This window comes from Manis javanica, chromosome 1 (genome assembly GCF_040802235.1).
Source record: "Manis javanica isolate MJ-LG chromosome 1, MJ_LKY, whole genome shotgun sequence".
Taxonomy (NCBI): Eukaryota; Metazoa; Chordata; class Mammalia; order Pholidota; family Manidae; genus Manis; species Manis javanica.
Genome location: NC_133156.1, coordinates 106,519,953 through 106,547,369, shown reverse-complemented (window position 1 = coordinate 106,547,369; position 27,417 = coordinate 106,519,953). Strand labels below are relative to the sequence as shown.

The following is a 27,417-nucleotide window of genomic DNA, read 5'->3' as shown; positions in this document are numbered from 1 at the left end:
TCTTATTTTTTATTGATAGTTCTATTGTTTTTCTGGTCTCTATTTCATTTGTTTCTACTCTGATCTTTATTATTTCCTTCCTCTGCTGGTTTTGGGCTTAATTTATACTTCTTTTTCTAGTTCCTTGATACATAAAATTAGGTTGAGATCCTTATAATTTATTAATATATGAGAAATCTGCTAAGGTAGCCTAATGGGGTTCCTTTGTAGATTACTTTCTTTTTTCCCCATTACTTTCTTTTTTTCCCGTCTGCCTTTAAAAGTCTTTATCATTGACTTTTCATGTCTTTGGTGTCAGTGGCTGGAAAATTGTCATTTTCTTTTTGTGAGACCATATTTCTGTGGTTTTTAGTGTTTATGTAACATGCCTCTACTGCTACATTTGTAGTAGTAAACACCTTTCTTATTTAGGGAAGGCTCTGCTTACTTTGATTCTAACGGTTGTAATGTAATGTTTCCTGGAGGTGGTCTTTTTGGGTTGAGATAATGAGGTGTTCTATTGGCTTCATAGACTTGTATACCCAGTTCCTTCCCCTTCTGGTAAATCCATTATTCTGATGTTGGCTTTCCTGGTGATGTATCAGAGTTGCCAGTTTTACTCACTTTTTCTGCCTGAATCATTTCTAAATTCCTATCCTTGACATCACTTACTTTCTCTCTATAGGATCTGCTCTATTTCCAATACTTTCTAAAGCATTCTTCATCTCATTTTTTGAGTTCTTTAGTTCTAGAATTTCTGTTATTTTTGAGATTTTCAACTTCTTTGGTAAAGTACTCCTTCTATACATTATTCCTGGTATCGTTGGATTGTTTTTCTGAGTTCTCTTCTAGCTCACTGAATTACTTTATAACAGCTATTTTGAAGTCTCAGGATTTCATGTCTGGTGTCAGTGCTGGAAAATGATCATTTCCTTTTTGTGATACTATACTTCTGTGGTTTTTCATAGTATTTTATATAAAGCACTTCTGCTGCTACATTTGAAGCAGGGAATAACTATCTTATTTAGGTAAGGCTTTGATTACTTTGATTCTAACAGTTCAACATGTTGGTAGTTAGGAGACTCCCTTTTGTTTTCCAGAAGGCGGTGGTATTATTACACAAGTTTTTGGCTACAGCTGACTTGCCACTAAGGTTAGAAGTGCATTAAAAAAAAAAGGCACAGAGTGTGCAGAGGTGTGTGCTTAGTACTTGGGGTTCTGGGTGTCCTCACAACCTCAAGGGGGATCATTACGTGGTTGTTCTCAGAGATGCTGGGGTGGAATTTCAGGACAGAGGTAGGAAACACTTCCCTTCAGTTCTCTCTGTCTGCCTTCTTACCACCACCCCAACCCCTCCACCCCCATCACAGTCTCTCCAGAGAGAGAGCAGCGGGTTTCTCCAGCTGCAGCAGCATTCACAGCCAGGCGTATTCCGCTCACCACCTTCATCGCCCACCTCATTACCAGGATGGTTAGGCTGGCCCGGTGATACTCTTGTCATTCCAACTTTGCTGCCACTCCCCTGGCTCTTCACCTTCCTGCAAAGTCCAATCCACCTGCTTTTAGAGGTGTAAATGGATGGATCATTTGGGTGTCCTGGTGAACTCTGTGGTGGCACTTTTGTCTGGTTATAGATGTCCAATTAGTTATAAATCAAAGGGGAGAGTAAAAAATAAACAGTTATTTCACCATAATGCTGACATGACTCTCCACTATTTCCATGTTAAAGATAAGCCAGAAATCTTAAATATTTTTCCAGTTTTATTGATATATAATTGACATGCAGCACAGTCTAAGTTTAAGGTATACAGCATAATGATTTGACTTACATATGTCATGAAACAGTTACAATAGGTTTAGTTAAGATTTGTCATCTTATATAAATTAAAAAATATTTTTTTCCTTGTTATGAGAGCTCTTAAGATTTACTGTATCATAATATATCATATATATCATAAATAGTGTTAACTATAGTAATCATGTTGTATATACATCCCTAGTACTTACTTATCTTAGAACTATATGCTTGTACATTTGGCCTACTTTCATCCACTACTTCTGGTAAGGACAATCCGATACCTGGTTTTGTTTTAAATTCCACCTATATGTGATATCATGCAGTATTTGTCTCCAACTTAACATAATACCCTCAAGGTCTATCCATGTTGTTGCAAATGATAGAATTTCCTCATTTTTATGGCTGGATAATATTCCATTTTATATAAGTTATATCTATATATATTTATTATAGTACACACACACACACACACATACATTATCACTACTTCTTTATACATCCTCCATTCTAACTTTTAGGTTATTTCCATATCTTGGCTATGTACACAATGCCACAATGAACATAGGATACATATATCTTTTTGAGTTAGTATTTTCATTTTCTTAGGACAAATACCTAGAAATGAATTCTCCAGTACATGTTAGTTCTATTTTTAATTGTTTTAGGACCCTCCATGCCATTTTCCCTAGTGGCTGTACCAAGTTACATTCCCAACAGTACATAAGGGTTCCCTTTCCTCCACATCCTTGCCAGCATTTGTTATCTATTCGCTCTTTGATGCTAAACATTCTACAAGGTGTGAGATGATATCTCATTGTGGTATTGATTTGCATTTCCTTAATTATTGGTGATATTCAGTATCTTTTCATGGATCAGTTGGCCATTCATATATCTTCTTTAGACAAATATCTATTCAAGTCCTTGGCCTATTTTTTTATTTGGATAATTTGGGGGAATGCTATTGAATTGTATGAGTTCCCTATATGTACTTTAGATATTAACCCTTTGTCAGATATATAGTTTGTCAATATTTTTTTCCCATCCCATAGGTTGTCTCTTCATTTTATTGATTATATGCTGTGCAGACGCCTTTTAGTTTGATATAGTCCCATTTATAAATTTTTGCTTTTGTTGATTGTGCTTTAGGTGCCATATCCAAAAAAAATCATTGCAAGACCCATGTTAAAGAATGTAACCCTGAACTTTTCTTCTAAGAGTTTATAGTTCAGGGTTACATTTAAGTCTTTAATAAATTTCAAATTAATTTTTGTGGATGGTGTAACATATAGGTCTAATCTCATTTTTTTACATGTGGATATTTAATTTTATCGCACCATTTATTGAAGATACTGTCTTTTGCCACTGAGTATTGTTGGCTCCCTTGTCAATTATTAGTTGACTGTGTATGCTAAGGTTTTTATGTGGGCTTTCAATTCTGTTATATTGGTCTATGTGAGTGTTTCTATGCCCTTACCATACTGTATTAGGTTGTTTATTTAAGATCTTTCTTGTTTCTTACTATATTATATTTACTGGTACGAACTTCCCTCTTAGAACTCCTTTGCTACATCTCATAAATTTTGGTATATTGTGTTTTCACTTTTGATTATCTCAGAATACCTTTTTGTTTCCCCTCTCATTTCTTGTTTGATCCATAATTTTTTTAAATTTCCATGTATTTTCCAGTTTTCTTCTTATTTATTTCTGGCTTCACACAATTGTGGCCAGAGAAGATACTTGGTGTGATTTCAGTCTGGAATTTTTTAAGACTTGTTTTGTGGCCTAATATATGGTCTGTTCTAGAAAATATATCATGTGTGCTTGAGAAGAATGTTACTCTGTTGTTGTCAGATAGCTCTGTTTGGTCATTAGTGTTCCAATCTGCTATTCACTTATCAATTCTGTTTGGATAAACTGTCCACTGTTGAAAGTAGAATATTAAAGTTCCCAACGATTATTGTATTGCTATTTATTTCTCTTTTTAATTCTGTTAGTTTTGGCTTTAAATATTTAGATGTTCCCATGTTGGATGCATAATAATTACAAGTGTTATATCTTTTTGATGGACTGACCTTTTTATCATATATAATGACTTTCTTTGTCTCTCCTTGCCATTTTTAGTTTAAAGGCTATTTGATATAAGTAAGATACCCCTGCTTTTTTTGGTTACCCTTTGCTTGAAATACCTTTTTCTACCCTGTCACTCATAGCCTATGTGTACCTATAAGGCTAAAGTGACTCTCTTGTAGGCAGCAGATTATTGGGGTTTTCTTTGAATCCATTCAGCCATTCTGTGTCTTTTGATTGGAGAATTTAATCAGTTTATTGATAGGTAAGGATGTCTAATGTCCATTTTGTTCATTATTTTCTGGCTGTTTTATAGGTCTGTTGTTCTTTGTTTTTTATCCTGCTGTCTTTTGGTGTTAGTGTGCTTTGACTTCTTTATCATGTTCATTTGTGTAATTACTACAGGTTTTCCCCTTCTGGTTACAGGCTCACCTATCAAAACTTATGTAATACCCTATTTTATGTTGACAATAACTGAAATAGCATCCCAAAAACTTTTTCTTTAGATGTCATATCCATTTTGCTTCTCTTCCCCCTCATAACTTACGTTATTAGTTTACATTTGTTACATCATATAACCAATAACAGATTATTGTAGTTACAGTTATTTTTACTACATTTGTTTTTTTAACCTTTTAGCCTATAAGACAGACCTAGTGGTAATGAATTCCCTCAGCTTTTTGTTCAGTAATCTCTCAATTTCTGGAGGACAGCTTTGCAAGGTATAGCATTCTTGGCTGACAGGCTTTTAAAAATATTTTGAATTCATCACACCACTCTCTCCTGGCCTAAAAAGTTTCTATTCATAAATCCACTGAAAGACTTATGGATGTTCCCTTGTATATAATTCTGTTCTCTTGTTGCTTTCAGAATTCTTTGTCTTTGATTTTCGATAATGTAATTTGTGTCTCACTGGTGCTTTATTCATCATCCTTTCAGCCTCATGGTTCTGGATGTCCATTTCTCTCCCCAGGTTTAGGAAGTTTTCAACCATCATTACTTTAAATATACTTCCTGTTCTGTTCTTGTTCTCCTCTGGAATTCCCATAATATAGATATTGTTTCTTTTGATTGTGTCCTTTAAGTATCATAGGCTTTCTTCACTCCTTGTTATATTGTTTTTTCCTTTTGTTCCTCTGACTGGATAATTTCAAATGTCCTATATTCCAGATCAGTGATTCTTCTGAATGATCTGTATATTTTTTAAGTTCTCCATTGAATTCTTCAGTCATTGTACTTTTTAGCTCTAAGATTTTTTTAGGGTTTCTGTATCCTCGCTGAACTTCTCATTTTGTTCACTTTGTTTTCCTAACTAACTTCATGTAGTTGTCTGTGTGCTTGTGTAGTTCACAAACTTTTTTAAAGGGAATATTCTGAATATTTTGTCTGAGGTCATAAATATGCATTTTTTTAAGGGTCAGTTATTGAAACTTTATTAGTTTCCTTTGGTGGTATCATGTTTACCTGATTTTTCATGATCCTTGATTCCTTAGGTTGCTATCTGCACATTTAAGTAAGCAGTTTCCTCTTCCATACTTTCTCTTTGACAGAGACATCTTCACTTGTTAGCTCAGTTTGGGTTTCTGGCCCTGTCTGCTGGTACAGTTCTTGAGCAGGTAAGGCTTGCTATCAGGGTCTATTTTTGTGGGAAGACACTGCCCAGCCTCTGAGGGAAAAACCTGTAGTAATACACAAATGAACATGATAAAGAATGCTACATCATATAGCCAATAACACTTTTTGTTTGTGGTCCAACCTGCTGAGAGTAGTTGGATAGGATTTTGGCTTGATTCTCTGTTCGAGTGAGTCTGTAGGATGGGATTTGTATCTGCCTGCGCTCTCTGTCCAGGCTTACTCAGTGGTTGGGACTGCACGCTCTGCTAAGCACTAGGCAGTACTATGAATTCACTAGACAGTACTGGGAATTAGCATCCCTGCACTGGCTGGGCAGCATGACAAGCCCCAGGGGCTGCACAGCTTGGTGTTTGGGAACCTCAATCAGACAATTCTTCACTGAATTCCTTGGCCAGATGGGGCTGCTGGTTTTGCTCTGCAGACAAGGAAAGCTACGAGTTGTGCTGTCTGTTCAGATGCTGTGGTAAGCAAAACTCTCTCCCGGGCTCTGCAGTTTCCCATGTGCTCTGGCTAGGTTCCCTGGGTGGATGGGCTGGGGGCTATATTCAGCAAAGGGCAGGGCGATGAATTAACTTCCCTGCCCAGGAAGAGCATGGAAATTGGCTCCAAGGCAGACTAAGCTTTTGTTTGTGGTCCTGACTTAAGCTGACCTATGCTCCAAGTTCTCTAGCCAAACAGGCTCACTGTCTTTGCTCTGAAGATGATCAGCTCTGCCTGCTGTACTCTCTGCTTGAGTGTTGTTGGGCTAGGCAGCACCCAGGGGTCTGGCCAGCCTCTTTGGTCAGGCGTTTCAGGTCATGACTCAGCGCCCCTGCCTGGGCAGGAGCAGGCAGGCTGTAAGGCCAGCAAAGCTCTTTGTTTGATGACCCAAATCAGGCCACCCAAACCCCACTGAGTTTCCTGACAGACTGTACCACCATCTGTGCTCTGTAGAGGACTGAAGATGCTGGTTAGGAGTGCTACGTAGGTGCTACAGGTAGGAACTTTGTCTGCCAAGATGTGAGTGCTGGTTGTTGCAAGCCTATCTTCCCTTCTCTGTTGCAATCAGATTCCCAGAAGTTAAGCCCCATATTCCCCCGTAATTCCTATGATGTGAGACTGGAGTGGAGACCCCCAAGAAGCAGTCCACAGTGCTGAGGGAGCTGAAAGTTTACCCTGGACTCTTTCCCCCCGGAAGAAATGCAGGCTCAGGGAAGACCTCTGAGTATGGTGCTATAACGCCTGGGGGAGCACAATGGGAAGCTGCTCCTCTGACCCTGCCAGTGCAATCTGTCTTGGTCTCTGTGGTAGAGGAGGGTGCTTCACCTTCTCCCCCTTGTTCTAAAATCATCTCAGTGTATATTGTCCATGAATAATTGTTAGTTGTTCTTCTGAAGGAGTAGAAACATCAGGAATGACGTCTGTTACCATCTTGGTGCATGGAGGTATGTCTGGGAGATGATTACACTAAGGGGAGTCAATAAGGTAGGGAATGAATGACAGGTTGTGGAGCTTATATTTTATCCACTGAGAACATAACATGAGCAGCTATTATACCAACAAGGTAAGACAGCTTTGTTTTTTGCCTCTGTAGCTCTGAATCTAAGATTTTCTCACATATGAAACTCACGTTGGGAGAGGAAAGGGCAAGAAGGAACCCCCTATGCCCAGCAGGATTTAACAAGGCCATAGAATAGCCCTTGCATAGTTTCAGAATCCTAACAAAGCAGAAGCTACCATCTGGTCAGGCCTGGCTAAGGACAAGGACTCAAAGACTGGAATACTTGACCATTTATTTCAGTAGCATGAACGTTTGACTGAGCTTCTGTTCTTGCTTCTCTCCAGCTTAGGTCAGCTTTCTGGCCCCTTTTCAGGCAAGTGGGTCAAAATCCTCATTGATTCCTCCTGCTGCCCTGTCTCCAGACTAGAGTTCAACACTCCCAAGTTCTGGCCCAAATACCACGCACCTGGCAGCAGAATGGCCTTTCTTTGTTTCTCTAGTTCACTGAACTCCACAGGAAGAAAGACACTGGAACTGCAATCTGGAAATACAAGACCATCTTATTTAGGAGGTTGGGAATAGAAACCTAAGTAGAAATCATAGATTTTTTAGCAATTAGAGTGAAAATTATTTACTGCAGTATGATTTTAGTAGCTGCTTTCCTTCTACGGAAGCAATAACAATTGGGATTTTTCTTTTAAAATGAAGTTGAAAATAGTCAGTGTGCCCCAAATGGTATTTAGGATTTTCCTTAGGTGTAGAAAGAAAAAAATTTTCCAGAACATCGTTTTTAAACAAATAGCATTTCACAACATGGCATAGTTATTGATGTGTGGCAATAAATTAAGTGTTGCCTATTAGAAAAACACTGCTGGATTTCTCTGGGATCTGGCCCTCATAAGACCTGCAGGGAGCAAAATGGAGAGAGCAGGGCCAGCAAGCCAAGCTGTTCTGATCTTCTCCAGAATATGTTAGAACATCCTATCAGATAAGCAGCTATTCTGTCATCTCCAGTGAGGCCAGAGCAAAAACAGTAGTGTTAAATACCTGTAAGAATGGTCGTGTTCAACACGAGGATATGTTTTGTGATAGAAGATTCTGTCAATCGGTGGAATGGTTTCCCCAATTGGGCATAGGATTTCCTTCTGGAGAGATTTCTTAGGGCAACATACATTCTCATTAACTTAAGATGATTCTTTTAAATGCATATATAACAACCTTATTGAAATACAATTCACACACCATGCAATTCATCCTTTTAGCATGTACAATTCAGTGGTTCTTATTTGCAGAACTGTACACAATCAATTTTGGAATATTTTCATCACCTCAGAAGGAAATCACATGCCCATTAGCATCTGTTCTCTATTTCCCTCAACTCGCCACACTAGCGCCAGGTAACTATTACTTTCTGTCTCTATGGATTTGTCTATTTGGGATGTTTCATATAAATGTAATCATATATAGTCCTGTATGTCAGACTTCTTTACCTTAGCATAATGTTTTTCAAGATGCACCCATGTTGTAGCATACATATTAGTACTTTATTCCTTTTCGTAACTGAATGAGATTCCATTGTATGGATACCACTTGGGCTGTTTCCATTTTGTAGTTATTATAACTAATTCTTCTATAAACATTCATATAAAAGTTTTTGGTGGACATGTGTTTTCATTTTGCTTAGGTAGGTATCTAGAAGTGGAATTCCTGGTTTGTATAGTAACTCTGTGTTTACCAGTTGAGGAACTGCCAGAGTGTTTTTCAAAAAACCTGTATCATGTTATATTCCGATCAGCTGAATGTAAAGATAGCCTTTATTTTGTAACTGTAAGTTTATACCTTTTGACCCCTTTCATCCACTCCCCACCACCCTGTTCTCAATCTCGTCTCTGTATCTGAACTTGTTTAAGATCCCACATATAAGTGAGATCATATGGCATTTGTTTTTCTCTGTCCGACATATTGCACTTAGCATAATACTTTCAAGGTCCTTCCATGTTGTTACAAAGGGCAAGATTTCATTCTTTTGTATGGTTGAATAATATTGTATAGATAGACCACGTTTTCTTTATCCATTCATTTACTGGTGGAAATAGAGTCGTTCCTATATCTTGGCTATTGTAAATAATGCTGCAATGAACATGGGGGTACACATATATTTTCAAGATAGTGTTTTTCATTCTCTCTGAATCAATAACCCAGAAGTGCAATTGCTGGATTGTAAGACAGTTCTATTTTTAACTTTTAGAGTAACCTCTGTACTGTTTTCCATATTGGCTGCACCAATTTACATCCCCACAGCAATGCATGAGGGGGTTCCCTTTTCTCCACATTCTTTCCAACACTTGTTAATCCTTGTATTTTTGATAAGAGCCATTCTGTTGTGAAGTCATAACTCATTGTGATTTTGATACGCATCTCCGATGATTAGTGATGGTGAGCGTCTTTTTGTGTTCCAGTTGACCCTTTATACGTATCTTCTTCGGAATCCTCTGCCCTTTTGTCAATTGAATTGTTTGGCATTTTTACTGTTGAGTTGTATGCATTGTTTATGTATTTCAGAGATTAACCTCGAATCAAATAATACTTTCTTCAGTAGGTTGCCTTTTAATTTTGTTGATTTCCTTTCCTGTGCAGTTTTTAGTTTATGTAGTCCCACTTGCTTATTTTTGCTTTTGTGGCCCTTGCTTTTGGTGTCAGATTTAAAATATCATCACTAAGAGCAATGTCAAGGAGCTTACCACCTCTTTTCTTCTAGGAGTTTCATGGTTTCAGTCTTACATTCAAGTCTTTAATCCATTTTGCATTAATTTTTGTGCATGGTTTGAGATAGTGGTCCAATTTCATTCTTTTACATGTGGTCTCTAGTTTTCCCAACATCATTTATTGAAGATACAGTCCTTTTCCCATTGTATATTCTTGGTCATTTGCCATAAATTACTTGGCCATATATGCATTGGTTTATTTCTGGGCTGTCCCTTTCCACTGATCTGTGTGTCTGCTTTTATGCGAATACCATACTCTTGGACTACTGTAACTTTCTAATGTAGTTTGAAATCAGGAAGAATGATGTCTCTAGCTTTTTTCTTCTTTCTCAAGATTGCTTTGGCTACTTGGAATCTTGTGGTCCCATATAAATTATAGGATTATTTCTTCTATTTCTGGGAAATGTCATTGGAATTTTGATAGGGTTCAGTTCTGAATTTTGGTTCTCTAGTTTTCTTTGGGAAATATGGACATTTGAACAATATTGATTCTTGACCATGGAATAGCTCTCCATTCATTTATATCATCTTCAGTTTATTTTATCAGTGTCTTATAGTTTCCAGTGTATCAATTTTTCACCACCTTGGTTAAATTTTATTCCTAGGTATTTTATTCTTTTTGATGCAACTGTCAATGGGATCATTATTTTAATTTCTCTGATAGTTTGTTATTAGTGTATAGAAACAGATTTTTGTATGCTGATCCCATATCATGCCAACTTAAAGAATTTGTTGATTAGTTCTAACAGTCTTTTATCTCTCTTTCTTGCCTAATGTCTCTGGCTAGAATTTCCAATATGTTGAATAAAATGGCAAGAGAGGACATCATCATCTTGTTCCTGACATTAGAGGAAAAGTTTGCCACTTTTCACCATTGAGTATGATGTTAGCTGTGGGCCTGTTAATATGCCCTTTATCATGTTGAGGTACATTACCTCTGTACCTACCTTGTTAACAATTTTTATGATAATGTTGAATTTTATCAAATGCTTTTTCTGCATCTATTGAGGTAATACAATTTTTATTGTTTATTTTGTTAATATTGTATATCATATTGATACATAGATGCTGAAGCATCCTTGCTTCCCTGAAATAAATTCTACTTGATCTTGGAGTATCATCCTTTCAGTGTATTTTATTTATTTACTTATATTATTGATACACACTCTTATGAAGGTTTCACATGAAAAAACAATGTGGTTCCTACATTCACCCATATTATTGTGTCCCCACCATTCCCCACTGCAGTCACTGCCCATCAGTGTAGTAAGATGCCACAGAATCACTATTTGCCTTCTCTGTGCTACACTGTCTTCCCCATGATCCCCCCATACCATGTGTGCCAATCATAATACCCCTCAATCTCCTTCTCTCTCCTTCCCCACCCGCCCTCACACACGCTACCCCCTTGGTAACCGCTAGTCCCTTCTTGGAGTCTGTGAGTCTGTTGCTGTTTTGTTCCTTCAGTTTTGCTTCATTGTTTTATACTCCACAAATGAGGGAAATCATTTGGTATTTGTCTTTCTCCGCCTGGCTTATTTCACTGAGCATAATATCCTCCAGCTCCATCCATGTTGTTGTAAATGGTAGGATTTGTTTCTTTCTTACAGCTGAAAAGTATTCCATTGTGGATATGTACCACCTCTTCTTTACCCATTCATCTACTGAAGGACACTTAGGTTGCTTCCATACCTTGGCTATTATAAATAGTGCTGCAATAAAGATAGGAGTACAGATTCCTAGGAGTGGAAAAATAGAAATGGTATTTCTATTTTTAGTTTTTTGAGGAACTTCCATATTGTTTTCCACGATGGTTGAACTAGCTTATGTTCCCACCAGCAGTGTAGGAGGGTTTCCCTTTCTCCACATCCTCGCCAGCATTTGTTGTTCTTAGTCTGTTTGATACTGGCCATCCTAACTGGTGTGAAGTGATATCTCATTGTGGTTTTTATTTGCATTTCCCTGATAGTGATGTGAAGCATCTTCTCATGTTCCTGTTGGCCATCTGAATTTCTTCTTTTAGTGTATTTTTAAATGTAGCTTGCTAATAGTATGCTGAGGACTTTTGCATCTATATTCATCAGGGATATTGGCCTATAATTTTCTTTTCTTGTGGCATCCTTGTCTGGGTTTGACTTAGGGTAGTACTGGCTTTGTAAAGTAAGTTTGGAAGTGTTCCCTTCTCCTCGGTCTTTTACAAGAGTTTGGGAAAGACTGATATTCTCCTTGAAATGTTCAGTAGAATTCATCAGTATAGTCATCTGGTTCTGGACTTTTTTGTTTGTTGGGAGGTTTTTGATTACTGATTTTCAAATTCCTTACTAGTGATTGGTCTGTTCAGATGTTCTCTTTTTTCACAATTCAGTATTAGAGGTTGTATGCCTGTAAGAATTTATTTTTTCTAGGTTTGTCTAATTTGTTGGCCTATAGTAATCTCTTACGGTCCTTTGTATTTTGTGTTATCAGTTGTAATGTGTCTCTTTCATAGGTGAGTCTTCTTTTTCTCTTGGTCAGTCTGTCTAAATGTCAGTTTTGTTTTATCTTTTCAAAGAACCAGCTTTTAGTTTCTTTGGTCTTTTCTGTTGTCTTTTTAGTCTCAATTTCATTTATTATTTCCACTCTGATTTTCACTATTTTCTTCCTTCTGCTAACTTTGAACTTCAATTTTTCTTTTTCTAGTTCCTTGGAGTATAAAGCTGTTTGAGAATTTGTTTCTTGATGTAGGCCATTTATCACTATGAGGTAAAATACACATAACAAAATTTGCCATTTTTTTCTATTTTTAAATGAACAGTTCAGCATGCACATTCACTTTGTGCAACCAATCTCAAGAACTCACTTCATCTTGCAAAACTGAAACTCTATAAATGTTAAACAAAAACTCTATGCTCCCCTTCCCCTAGACTATGGCTGCCACCATTCCACCTGCTGAGTCTGTGAGTTTGACTACACCATGTACCTCCTAAGAAGTGAAATCGTACAGTATTTGTCTTTTTGTGACTGTTATGTGGCATAAACAAGATTCATCTATTTGTAGCCTGTGTAGAATTCCCTTTTTAAGGCTGAGTAATATTCTGTGGTATGTATATACTTATACCACATTTTGTTTATCCATTCATCAGTCAGAGGATACTTGCACTGCTTCCGCCTTTTGGCTAATGTGAAGAATGTTGCTATGAATGTGGGCTTACAGATAATGAATCTTGATCTTTCATGTGTTGGAGAAACCACCAAAGGATCCTTTATAATGCAAATTTTAGGTCCCACCTCCTCCTTGTGATTCCAAATTAGTGTATTTGGGGTAGAGTTTAGAAGCATTCAAGCACTACAGGTGATTCTAATGCAAGGAGACAGCCAGTGTTTTGCTGTTAGGATGCGCAGTCACATCTAGAGGGAAATCTGGTTTGCACCACTCTCTGCTGCCACTTGTGCTTTATCTACATCAGGAAGAGGACACAAAGTTGGCTTTGTGGTTCATCCCTACTTTCCTCAGCATAAGTAATACATTTTCCATGCAAAACCTTTCCAAGCTTCTGTCTTCTAGTTCCCAAACATGAAGTGAAACTAAACCACAAGGTTATATATAGATCATTATCCAGCAGTGTCTGTAATGGCTTTTGGAAAGGGCAAGAATGATTCTTCCGTGATCAGGCATAAGTCCTAAAAAACATGTACTGGACCACAGTGCAAGGCTCACCTTATTCAAGAACAGTGCTACCTGTGCCAGAGAGAAATTAGAAGGGTTCTGATGAGAATGAGAAAGGATGTTCCTAGTTTCTATGGTTAATTGAAAGTGTTCACTAAAATCAGTGACACCAGATGATGTAGTCTGAGGGACAGGTGTCCAAAGCTGGAAACTAAATCAGTAACCCATTTATCAGGAGATCTCTGTGAGCCTCACCATTGGCTCGCTGAGTGACCTTGCACTATTTATTTGATCTGCTGAAGCACACTGTCCTACTTTTAAATTGGAAATAATCTTCAAAGTTTTATAAGACAGGCTCTGTTTCCTAAGCATCATTGACTGAAGTGCTGGCATCCCGCTGCTCATGTGTATGGATGGGAGGTTCAAGACTTCTGAGAACCAGGTCCTGCTGCTATAGTTGAAGTTAAAAATACTGAGACCCTGGGAGGTAAAGCCATAAAATCCAACAATGACTTAAAAGAAAAAGGGTTGAAGTGATTGAATTTGTGGCTGTGATTTAGGCTGTGAGCTTTATATACCAACAGATACACATAAACATGGGGTGTGAGTGGCCTCATACCCAGCTGATTGAAGATACTGATTCAAGTGGATGGAGAATCACTTATTACACAGTAAACTCACATTTTCCCTGAATAACTCTATGCTGAAATAATGAGGTTGTTTTGGATCCTGAATATTTCACTTTATGACAAACAGCATGTCTTATCAATGAGAGGATGCCTAATTTCCATAATCTTTTATATCATAATTCAATGCAGATATACAGACACACTTCATTTTATATTAGTCACAGACACAGCATGTTTTACAAATGGAAGGTGTGTAGGAAGCCACATCAAGTCTATCAGTGTCACTTTTCTAGCAGCATTTGCTCGCTTGGTGTCTGTCATGGTTTGGTAATTCTCACAGTATTTCACCTTTTCATTATTATAACTGTTAGGGTGATCTGTGATCTTTGATGTTACTATTACAATTGTTTTGGTGGACCACAAACCATGCCCGTAGAAAATGGTGAACTTATGCAATAAGTCTTGTGTGTTCTGACCGCTCCAGTGACTGGCCATCCCCCTCTCTCTGCCCCTCTCCTCAGGCCTCCCTATTCTCTGAGGCACAATATTGAAATTATGCCAATTAATAACCCTACAAAGGCCTCTAAGTGCTTAAGTGAAAGGAAGAGTCTCACAACTCTCACTTCTGATTTAAAGCTTAAAGCTCTTGGTTTATAAACGAGTAAGCTGAGTGAGGAAGGCAAGCTGAAATCCAGGCCTTTTGCACCAAGAACTTCTTAAGTGAAAAGTGATCCTCCAGTGGACACATGATTGATAAGAAAGGAAAACAGCCTTATTGGTGATATGGAGAACGTTTTAGTGGTCTGGATAGAAGATCAAACCAACCCACAACCTTTTCTTAAAGCCTAGTCCAGAGCAAGACCCTAACTCTTTTCTATTCTATGAAGGCTGAGTGAGGTGAGGAAGCGGCCGAGTCAGAGCTGGAAGCTAGCGGAGGTTAAAGAAAAGAACCATCACCAAAACGTAAAAGCACAAGGTGAGGCAGTCAGTACTGATGTAAAGGCTGCAGCACGTTATCCAGAAGCTCTAGCCTAGGTAACTAATGAAGGTGGCTACACTACACAATGGATTTTCAGTGTAGATGAAAGAGCCTTCTATTGGAAGAACATGCCATCTAGGACTTTCATAGCTAGGAAGAAAGAGGAGTCGATGCCTGGCTTCAAAGCTTCAAAGGATAGGCTGACTCTTGTTAGTGGCTAATGCAGGTCGTGACTTTAAGTTGAAGCCGATACTCATTTACCATTCCAAAAATCCTAGGGCCCTTAAGAATTATGCTAAACCTACTGCATGTGCTGCAGAAACAGAACAGCAAAACCTGGATGACAACATCTGCTATAACATAGTTTACTGAATATTTTAAAACTGTTTTTGGGAACTGTTCCAGAAAGAAAGATTTCTTTCAAAATATGACTGTTCATTGACACTATACCCAGTCACCCAAGAGTTCTAGTAGAGATGTACAATAAGATTAATGTTTTTCATGTTGCTAACACAACATTCATTCTACAGCCCAGGTATCAAGGAGTCGTTTCAATTTCAACTTGTAAGGTGGTAGTTGCCATAGATAGTGATTCCGCTGATGGATCTGGGCAAAGCAAATTGAACATTTTTTAGAAAGGAGTCACCATTCTAGACCAGTAAGAACGTTAATGATTTATGGAAAAGGTCAAAATATCCACATTCACAGGAGTTTGGAAGAAGTTGATTCCAACCCCCATAGGTGACTTCAAGGTGTTCAGGACTTCAGTAGAGAAGTTACTGCAAGTGTGGTACAAACAGCAAGAGAACTAGAATGAGAAGTGGAACCTGAAAATGTGACTGAATTGCTGCATCTCATGATAACCCTTTAATGGATGAGGAATTGTTTCTTATGTTTCTTGAGATGGAATCCACTCCTGGTGCGGATACTCGGCAGATGGTTGAGATGACAACAAGTGATTTAGACTGTAACATAAACTTAGCTGACAAACAGCAGCAGGGTTTGAGAGCATTGACTACAACTTTGGAAGAAGGTTTACTTATTCAACAGCATCACATGTTACAAAGAAACTTTCTGAAAAGAAGTCAATTTTGTCTTAAGAGCAGCAAAATATTTTTTCCTTAAGGTACACCTATACAGCAGTCCTGATACCACCTTGATAGTTAACAGCACAAGGTATCAGAGTACCTTTGGAATCATTCAGAAAAGATGTTTCATTTGGTTCACTGACAGTTTTAAGTCTAATTACTTTGTCATTATTTAAATTAATGAAAGTTTATGATATATATATTGTTATTTTTAGCACAGAACTTCCAGTTCATCTGGAAACACATAGCTACTTCTGCAGGGTATCTGCAGGAGCAAGAGTGTGCCCAGGTCAGTAGTTCAAATGCCAGCATTTAGTCCAAGTAAATGTTTGAGTAAAGTACTTAGCTACTTTATGCCTCAGTTTCCTTATCAGTAAATTGAAGAAAATGCTGGTACCTATCTCATGGATAAAATGAGTTTAAATGTTTCTAGTGTTTTGAATAGTACCTGTTTTGTGGTAGCCACTCAAATGTTAGTTTCTTATTATTCTTGATGGTATTATCATGGCAGTTTCCAGTTTGCTTAGCACTTTTACATTCATTTTCTCACTTGAGCCTCATGACAGCCCTGTAAACTAAGTAAAGCAAGTGTGAGAATAAAAACATAACTTTCCCATTGTCTCAAACCTAATTATTGGTAGTATGGTAGAATCCCACATCTGATTGATAATCCATCCCTCTCACCATAGCCAGGCACCCCCGTCTCTAGCTAATAAAGGGAATTGTCTTCCTGAGACACTATCTCCTTAGTAACCATGTCTCCCTGGGGTCCCAGGTTAAAATCAAGACCCTGCGAGCATTCTGGCTCCAGATGTAGGTTCATTTTACTATCCTCAAAGTGTACAACAGCATCATGGGGTGTTTCAAAGCCACAATTAAATGAGTTGCATTTGGCAAAGGCTTGTGTGGATTGCCATCTTTTCACAAGGGCCAAATCTTTCATGATACCCTCCAAGTTCAGTGCCTTCCCAAATCCCACTAATAACTAAAAGAAGTATTAGCACAAGAATTGAACCTGTAAATGAAACTTTTGTACCAAATTTCAAATACAGTCTCCAGAGTCTCATATAGGGGTGTTAACTTGTTCAGTGGTGTTTTAGTATCTAGTGATATAAAGTACCCCCCAACACTGGAAAAATCCTCCCAAGGATGAAAATAATTCTGACATCTTAGCAATAAAGATATTGCTTATCCTTACTTGCTCTTTCCAAATTATGTAGCCTTATAGACTGTAAACATTAGAAAAGACAATTCTATTAACTCTAGATAGCCTTTTCTGTGGAACAAAGCAAAACATAAGAGATCTATATAAGCACTGTCCAGAGAGACAAATGAAATACAAGTCAAACAGGGTCTGAAATATCCACTACTATTTTATAGCACCTGGATCTATGCAGGTTCCTTCAGCTCAAATCCTGCACTGGGATTTTAACAATAGAATACAATAACAATAGTAGCTAGTATAATTCAAGCTTAGATATACTAATCTAATGAAATATAGTATTATAACTAGAGATTTTAACTCATGAGAATTGCTCAGTCTACCCTTCAATACTATTTAAGAAAATAAGTATTTCTGGGTTCTCAGAGGGCTTTGACCTGGTTGCAAAATATTAGTCCATTCTTTCTTCTTTGGTCCCAGGAGCTGGGATGAAATCACATGATTTAATCATTGTGAATCCATATGGCTCCTCTGAGATAGGCCAGATGTAACCAGAAGGATTTATAGGGTGTAAAATTCAGAATGGATTAGGAAAGCATTTCTATGTTCTGCCTAATACATCTTAAATCAACCTCCCCTGAAATGGAGGAGAGTAATCGCTGGCTGGCCTAGTGGGGAGGTTGCCATGGCAACTGACTGGCAAGCTCAGCCCGTGGAATGTGAATGCTCACAATAGAATAAGATTGTGTACAGAGCAGCATACAAAGGCTGCTTCTGCCCAGGTACAGTGACACATCAGTAGAAGTGTGAAATTGTCACTGCATTTTTTTGTACTTTCTTGAAATTCTGGCAGCTCATTTGAAATTTATCAAGTGTCCCCTTCCAAATGTTGGTAAAAACATTGTTATAGCTGATAGATAACAAAAGCTAATGAAAAAATCAGTACCGGGAGATAGGTGCAATGATACACAAAGTCCAGAGGCCTGTTAGGCTAACATCGCTCAAAAATTTCCTAAAGATGCTGAATCACACGGAAGGTGAATCCAACGATTCTCTAGTGCCACCTTGTGTCCAGTTAGATACCGGGAATTTACCAACAGCCTGCCCTCAAGCCCTCCACTGAGTAGCATGAAGGCAGATACGGAAGAGGTTAAGTTGGACTGTGTTGACATTTGGTAGTCCCTTTTGCAGAAGAACGTGCACATGAAGTCTTCTGAGTCTCAAGTTAATGGAAAAATGAAAATCAGTAATTTTTGTAGATTCTGAAATGGAAAAAGAAAAAATTGCCAAATAACACCAGTTCTAGAAAAGATTCCAAAAGACTATATGGTGGGTCAGGGGTTGGTTGGAAGAAAGGATGACAAAGACAGACACAGTGTTGAGGATTCTCAATGTTGCCAGATCATACATTCATTCATCCTTGCTGGTAGCATAAATGAATTAATAGGGAAGAATTAAGTGTGAACATCACCAATTCCACTCTATAACTCTGTGTTCATGGTTAATGTGTAGCAAGATGGTAGCATTTGCACAAGTGGTACTTCTGTTCACTTCTCATCTCTCACACAAACCATACCCCTTCCCACTATCACCACTCAAAACTACAACCAAGTCCCACTTAATTTCAGTGGAAGTATGAAATGACAAGCTATGTTTCTCTTTCTTTGCTTCAGGGTTCGAATTTTTTGAAACAAGTGCCAAGGATAACATTAACGTCAAGCAGACATTTGAGCGTCTTGTGGATATCATCTGCGACAAGATGTCAGAGAGTTTGGAGGCTGATCCGGCCATCACTGCTGCAAAGCAACACACGAGACTCAAGGAAACGCCTCCCCCACCGCAGCCCAGCTGTGGCTGCTAACGTGCCCACACACGCGGGCAGCTCTGGGGGCTTGGTTACCAACCAACAGCATTTACAAGTGGTCAATTAGCCTTCGTTTATACAGCCTCATAATTCTGTGAGGGAAAATCTTTGATGTCATTTGGCTCATACATGCATTCAATTCTTGGGAGATTTCCTATGCTAATATGTGGCAAATTTGTGATCTTAAATTTGTAAGGACTATCCATCTATGAACATCTGGTATTTGCATGTGATTTGTTATTTGTCTTCTAGGCTCTTTTTGTTCCAATATCTGCTCAGATTAAGCTACTGCTAGGACCTCAGACTGTAATTTTACTGCAACTGACTTTGGCGCCACGGGTCAAATGATGCTACTCACTTATAGGGATGAGAACCATGGATTACTCGTGTGTGTGTGTGAGCAAGGGGAGATCTCGGAGAGAGGCCTTATTTGCTTTCATCTTTATTGAAAATCAAGTGGAAATATTTTTCTGGGGTCTGATCAGTTTACCGTTCAGAATATGGGTATTTTTCAGTGTTATTAATATCTGAGGAGACAGCTGACCACCAAGAAATAAGAAATTGAAAAATTGTGTTTAAGGTCCTTGCAAGTTTCCTAAGAGATTAGTATTTACCTGACAGGAACTAGATTTAACAATTACCTTAGGTGTTTAAATAAACAATGGCCCTAACCCAGGACTGCTCTTTTCAGTGATTCTACACAAAATTCAGAATATTTGAGGACTCTGACGGACGGAGAGGTATGAACTGAATGCCTTATGCAATAAGCATTTTAACCAAGAAGGTATATGAGTAAAATTCCAAAGCCTGAGCTCCACCATTTCTTTAATAACTTGCCCTCCTAACACCCATCACCATCACCATGATGATGACTTCCTGGAGCCATCACCAACTCCTGGAATAGAGGTTAGGGGGAGGCCTCTTGGAGCCCTGCTCACCAGAGGATGTAGGCTTGCTTCCAAACCATTGCCTTCTGACCATCTCAGCTTAACTATTTTACCTAAAATAAATTATTTAAACAGTATGTCAATAGCTCCCAGATTAGAGATTAAAATAGTCTATTCCTCAATCTTTTAATCCAGTTCATAAATCTAAAACATATCCCCATTCTGTGAGCCTTTAAACTTAAGTTACTGGGAGAATATTCTTTAGAGCTGAGAATTACAGAAACACTTTAGCACACCATAAGCAATTTAAGAGGGGGAGGGAAACCATCTGCCTGGCTTTTTTCTCCTAGATTTCTTAAAGAGCATTGATGAATAACAAGCAAACAACTCCTACCAGCTGTTCTGACTCAGCACTAGAGGGAAAGTATTGATGTATATCAATATCCTTGCATATATATCATGCATATATCTGAAGATAACCCTGGAGAATAAATGCCTACAAGTCTGGAAACTAAGTCACATACATTATCAGTAAGTTAGAAGTTGAAAATTGTAGGAGAGTGCATTTGGCATTTGGTATGCTATAAGCATATCATGTTATTTCTCAGCTTAAGATCCACTAATGGTAATAAATTTCCATGTCAGCACCCTGCAAGGCAAGCCTTAGCTTAGTGAAGACAAGAATGATCAGATTTTAATGGGGCAACTGGCTTGAAAGATCAGACATTACACTGAAGGGAAAGAGTGAAGGGGGAGGGCATAAAAGCACATTTGTTTGCAATAGAAGCCCATCTGCATGACACTGTAATATTTCTTCCACATGGACTAGAATGTGGCCATCTTCAATGAAACAGATGTTGTTAAGCTCACTTTTACAATCTAATATGAAGCAATAAAGCCAGGAAAACCTTTCAAAGCCCTATCACACAATATACATACATATGTTAAGGACCTAAGTATGAGGTTTCAGATGGCTTTTTCAGAAGGACCTTGATATGTATATTATTGTAAAGCTGAAAACAAAATGAGAGAGAGCAGAAAAGTGGGAGAGTTGAGTTTTGCTTTCTTGTAAAACCCCTTCCCTGAAGAAACTGTTACTGAAATTAGCTGGCCCTAAAAGCAGAAGCCTAAGCCAAGCGCCTGCCTCAGTGTCAGATGTACCAAACCACTGGCAGACGTGTCAGAACTACTTCACTCCAGTCAGGGGAGCATGACCCAGCAGCTGCAGGGGCATCACCAGTGAACACTGGGTCCTTTTTGTTTTTCAAACCTCAGTGCAAGTGGAGCCCACTAGTTGATTCTCAGTTCTAACACCCTCCTGGTGTGAATTTCATTGAGCCAGAAGTTTCCAAAGAGGACTCTTACAATTAAGTGAATGAACATCTGTGTCCTTGCTATAAAGCATGTGGGAAGAGAATATACACTATTCTTAATCTCATCAAGAGCACTTGGTTTTAAAATCAAATTTGTCAACAGAAGAACTAGCCCAGGGACATATAAGTGAGCTTTGTTTGGCACCAAGCTATATTAGTTATAAATACTTACAAATTAAAGCACTGTAGTTCCAAGGTTTTTCAGCCTTTTGCCACCACCCTACCCCACCCCCAAACACACACAAACACACACGGCACCTTCTGCATTTTGTCCACCTGCCAAAAACCTGAATACCTATGGATCATTTTTACCTTTGGCCTAATTTTGTATTTAAAAGAACGACACACCTTTACAAAGTATACGCTTGTGTCAGTTGTAAATTCTAGATAACAATCATCTGTTACCTTTGCTGTGTTTCAAGCATTAATTTCTCTCTCTGCCACCCACCTTCTCAGCGCTCCCACCCCTGCAATTACTTTTAGAAACAAACCTTGATTGTTCTGAGCAGATGCTTCCAGGAGTTCGGGTACATGACTTTCCATTCCTGATGCAATTGAAAAACTGGACTGGAAATTTTTTCATCTAAATAGCCATGCCGAGAGTGGATTGGCATTTAAGTTTTTGTGGATGTGAATGTATGTAGAAGGTGTATGACTTCCCTTAAGTCCGAAGGCAGCAGTTTAAAAGTTAGCGTCATGTGTATGGGATAAAAATTGCTTCAGGACAGCAAAGCAGGTCAGGCTGTTGCCCCACCGAACAGCTTCTACTGCCTCCATGAACATCTAATGACTATATCTAAGAGCCAGCAGGTGCTCATAGTTTCTCCTTAGGTCACTTGAAGGCAGTATCCTTTTGCTGTCTGGTAAATAAGCTCTAAGATTTTTATTTGGAGAGGGAATTATGATGATGCTTTCAGTTGTAGCAGAGAGCCTTGTTATGATAAATGTGAAGTATAAATTCTATAAAATTGCAACCCAGGTTATACAAGACATCTAAACTCAATAAACATATTTCATCTACTTAACTGATATAGATTAACTGTAGTCCTTTCGTTTAGCACATTGGGTTTTTTTATTTCAAGAACAAACTTCCAATTTAAGCTATCTGTGCTGAAAATACTTTTAGATGGTCAATGTTCTTCTTTTCGAAAAGTAAAATACATTCCAGTATTAATTGAACTTCCATAAAATGACATTGACTTTGGGATGCGGCAGTCTGTAATCAGTGGGCTTCTGTGAGATGCTTTATCCAGTGTGTGGCAGCATGTAGTGAGGATGTACCCCGCCATCCTCAGCTGACCGTGGGGCATTGCAGGACTGCACTAAAGATGTATCCAGACTCCACAGAGCTGTCCTAAGGCGGAGGAGCAGCTGCATGTGAAATACTATGATATAAATCTTATTTTAAAGTCATAACTAAACCCATTCTAGACCAAAAAGTGTCTGTTAGTAATTTTCATATCCTGGTGGGATGCTCAATGAGGTATTTCTGGTGTGGCCTCCTTGGGAGGTGGCCTGTCTTTCTGTCTGAATAATCCTTTCTCTCAAAATTCTAGTTTGCATGCCTCTGTGTTCCTTTGTGTGTGCTCAGTGTGCTATGTCAGGTGCCATGTGAGCAAGGGGACCCACGTGGCCTTTCTGATCACCCCCTGGGAAATGCAGCCTCAGCAGCTCTGCTTGGCTTCACCAGTTCGCGTGCACTACCCGTGGTCTAATAGTCCACTAGTAAGATGGTGAGCTCTTTCTCATGAGCTGAACCCTGAGGCTACCTTCTCAGAGTTCTGTTTATCTTAGGTGAATTTTTTTGACCAAAGCCAGCTAAAGATACAAACCTGTTTTATATTCTGTAATGAATTGGGAAATTAGGTAAAAAATGACATTCATGACCAGAAAATAGCATCCCTACAGTACACCTGAAGGGCTGCAGATTCTGGAAATACAGTGTCCCCTTAGGGGACAAAAACAGATCTGTGGGGCTTACCTAAATTATATCTCCCTACTGTTACTGGTATTTCATAATAAATGTAGTTTTTTCTTTAAAAAGCCTTTACAGAAATGCATGACACTACAGTCAAATAATATCTTCCTTTGGTAGATTGAAATATTTTACATTTGGGCCACACACATAGTGTTGCCCCTCTCAACATATGCACACACAGATCCCCTTTTTCATGAAGGGAAATTTCCATATATGGTGCTTTCTCAGTGCTAAGAAAAAGGAAGCTTTTGTTATGTTCCAAATGTAACTCACATTTTGTTTTGTTTAAGAAGGTGTACAAAGTAGAGTCTTCACAATGATTTATATGTCTGTGCACACAATTCCCATTAACAAGAGAGAATGGAGAGAAAATGTATATTTCAAACATTCTAGACAAAATAATTTCAAAATTTCCATTCTAGCTCAAGTGGTAAGATCTGACCATCTACCTAGTGGACAAATTGAACTTTCGATTTACGATTCTCTTTTCTACTTCCTGATTTTTAATCATTTCAGTTTTTAAAGCACAAGCCTCACAGAATGACAGGACCAAGAATAGGAAATGAGACTCAAGTTTCACTATTTCCCTCCCATCAGCACTATTATCTGTGGAGTTTCAGTCACTCAACCTTCATGCTGAAATGAAGTTGGGGGGGTTACCTGTGTATTTCAGTCATCTGTATTCATACTTTCCTTCATAGTGGACAACTGAGAGTTGGCTGTGGCTCTTATTTCTTAATGGAAATACTTCCATTTTCATGTTGTTTGGGGCTAGGGCTTGCTTAGGTTCATGTTCTTAAAGGTGCAGATGGTGCATGAGCCAAATAGACACCTGGCCTTTCAGGGATGTGAGTATGACTTACATTTGTCTAGTGGTTCCATACGCTTTATAAAAGTGAAGTCTGGGAACTGTGTGCTGTATCAATATGATGGTTTCCCATGCATTGTCTCATCATCCCTAGGATGTACGCTGAATGAAAACTCCCTGTAATTCCTGTTAATATATTGTTAATGTCAGATGTGATGTGACACCGTTGGACTGTCCAAATGTACAACTATTTAATGGTGTTTGTGTAACTGAAATGTCTTAATGTTGCATGAAATATGTAATAAAAATAGATTTGTTTTCTGTTTTTCAACACCTCAGAATTGAGGGTTCATGGGCCAATAAGTGCAATATTTAATGACTTACTCAGTGTATATAAACTAGTGTGAGAAAGTGAATTCTAATGAATGTGTGAGATGCTTTGATGGCTGTGTGACTTATTCAAATTACTTCTTAGAGCTGTATTTGTCTAGTGGTGCAGTTTATACAGTAAATACCTTACTGGTGTCATGTGAAACTTCTCTGTGCCTACTTCAAAATACATTTTTTCCTGTGAGACCAAACATTTGGCATCTGCAAATATATGTCAATTTTGCCTTTTAAAATTGTACATTTTATTTTCAAGACAGAATGGCTGTTAGTTTATTTTATATAGACATTTCCTTCTTCAACTCAGAATTTTCCTGAAACCTCTTACAAGAGGCTAATTTAGATACCTAAGAAAGAATATGCACATAAGAAAAATCATTTTTATTCTCAGAAGTGTTGATCTCATGTTCTATTAAGAACTTTCACTCCTGTGTTTGTTTATTTTGTTACTCAACCTTATGTTTTATTCACAAATTTAACAGTGTCAAAACCTGATAATCTTACAGTATGTCTCTTTAGGTTGTAACTAATGTCATATTCACTTTCAATTTTCAATTGTCCACATTGGCAATATAAAGAAAAAAGAAAGGAATTCCTTAAATCATTTTGACATGTCAACACAAATTCATGTATTCGTCTTCCAGCCTCCTTGGTTAATCCCACAATTGGTGGCCTAGAACTTCACTGAGATGCAAAAATCAAGAAATTAGGCCTGGTTGCTGGATTACCAAAAACTGTAAGTGTTTATGTAGATGAAATTTGAAGTAGGTCAACTACCTTAAACTCCTACTTGCCATTTTAATTACTAAGGTAAAGCACTCATTTTAATACTGTGCTTTGCTTTTTTATTTCGAGTAAATCATGTTACACTTAGAAAGAAAAGTTATGAGTTATTCACTGAAAATGATAAAGAATAGCAGTTGGTTTTAGATGACCATGGTCATCTGTACGTCAATGTGAAGCCTTAGTTCTTGATGGCAGTTGCCTACCATTGACCTGTGGGGATGTGCCAATGGTATTAAATGATGGTGGACGATCACCCACCACTATTTTAAATGTGATAAGCTGAAATTTGTACTCAGCTCTCAAAGCCACTGAAGAAGTCAATGGAAGGTCGGCGAAACAGGGAGATTAGTGACAACTTTGTGCCAAGTTGAAAAAAGAAAAATGCAAGCAGGTAACCAAAACTGGATAATTTAAGGGTTATATTTAAATGTTAGTCATCACACAGTTATTGATTACCATGTGCTCAGTGCTGTGGGAATCAAACATACAAGAGTTATGGTTCCTGCTCTTAATAAGCTTACTGACTGAAAAACAAGGGGAAAATGCCAGGATATTATCTAAATGCCAAATTATATTAGAATATATGAGCACAGAGAATGGGGACCTGTAAGAACTGGAAGAGTCAAGAAAGGTTAGGTTAAAGATCCTGGGAAGAATTAGATAGGGGACTGTGCAAGGCAAAAAAGTGGGATAGGTCAGAGTATATTTCCTGTAAATGAAAAGGTGACAGACTATGTAGATCCTTGTTTTTTACCCAGAGAGCCAAACTGGCCCTTTAAATCCCAACAAGTGACCCCAGTTGGGCTTTCTCAGTTTTTGTCCCCGAGAGGAAGATAAGCTGCAGCAACATCAATTCCTCTGTGCTGAGTAGCCCCAGACTCAGCCACAAAACACAAATTGCTTTAAAGCCACATTAGAACAGTCAGTTTAGACCTTTTGCCCATGCACCAAACACAAGACATAACGTCCAATCCAGTGTCAACCAGCTGTGTGCTCAGACGTTTCTGTAGTTTCATGTTCCCCATAAAGGGTGTTAGGAAGTGCATAAATGAAGCCCTTCTTTTGTAACTGGGCACTTTTTGGCTCCTTCGCAGTGACTGCACTGTGGAGCAATTCTTAAGGAAATATTGGGTGACAGCTCAGTGCTTTCATATAGTGATCGTGACATTTAGTTGAAAACTGCTACATAGCAAATATTGTGACTCTTCATGTGTCCACAGGAGCTCTTGTCTGGGTTTAAAGCTATAAAGTGTATTCACATTGTGAAGTTTTAATTCTCTTTACTGAAATTAATTGTGTAAAACCTGTATGTGCTCTATTAGGTATTAAGTTTGTATGTGAATTCTGCATAGAAAGTGGTTTTTGTTCTTTGGATTTATCTTGTTTTATTTTTTGGAAATTACAATAAATATCTAAGAGACTATATATTACTGAATTTCTCAGTCTTAGTCTGATAAATGATTTTCATTTTCTTTCAATATTCTTATTGATCTTGGTTTCAGGATGACTATTTCCATTCTTTTTACCTTCTTCCTCTACAGTCCTAGGCACAACCCTGAATCTGACCTAGAGACAGAGAGTGAATACATTTGCATTTAGGAGTAGACTTCTAAAACACAGATTTGGACTAAGGCATAGGATTTCATTCTAATACTTGTAAACTTTAAGGTAGGTAACTTTATACCTCATTGACTGCATTCCAGAGACACAAGGCTCTTCACTGTAGAGTCAAGAATAGCTACTATTATATTAAAAAGACACCTCTGCTACCTGAAGACTATATGTACCCATATCTGAAATCTAGGGTCCATGGCCATTTGGGTGCACTCCTGGCATAGCCTGGGAGAAGAACATTCAACAGGGACAACATGTGAATGGGATACGTGAGTATTACAGGCTTTGTTTGATGCATGGTGCATGATACAGCAATGCTTCAGATACTGCACAAGGTAGGCCTTGGGCCTCAAGGCATGGTGAAGCACCCAGCTATCTATTTACATTACAGCAGATCCACTACTAATTTTGAGATCCCTTTATGTTCTTATTGTGCTACCATCTCTACTTCTACATACTTTCTTCCAAAATATGCCTCTTGGGGGCATTTCC

At 38.2% G+C, this 27,417-nt stretch overlaps 1 protein-coding gene and 1 long non-coding RNA gene across 3 annotated transcripts in view; one reads left to right on the top strand and one right to left on the bottom strand.

Annotated features, from left to right (window-relative positions):
* RAB3C (RAB3C, member RAS oncogene family) overlaps positions 1-26,736 on the top strand; it is a 284,838-nt gene extending 258,102 nt beyond the window's left edge. For both annotated transcript variants that reach the window (XM_037022334.2, XM_037022333.2), the window contains exon 5: positions 18,902-26,736. In XM_037022334.2, coding sequence (XP_036878229.1) covers positions 18,902-19,089 — 188 coding nt within the window. In that variant the 3' untranslated portion in view covers positions 19,090-26,736. The remainder of the gene's footprint in view (positions 1-18,901) is intronic.
* LOC140849207 (uncharacterized) overlaps positions 7,257-27,417 on the bottom strand; it is a 67,433-nt gene continuing 47,272 nt past the window's right edge. Inside the window, exon 3 of the long non-coding RNA XR_012130920.1 lies at positions 7,257-7,500. This is a non-coding gene — a long non-coding RNA (uncharacterized lncRNA). The remainder of the gene's footprint in view (positions 7,501-27,417) is intronic.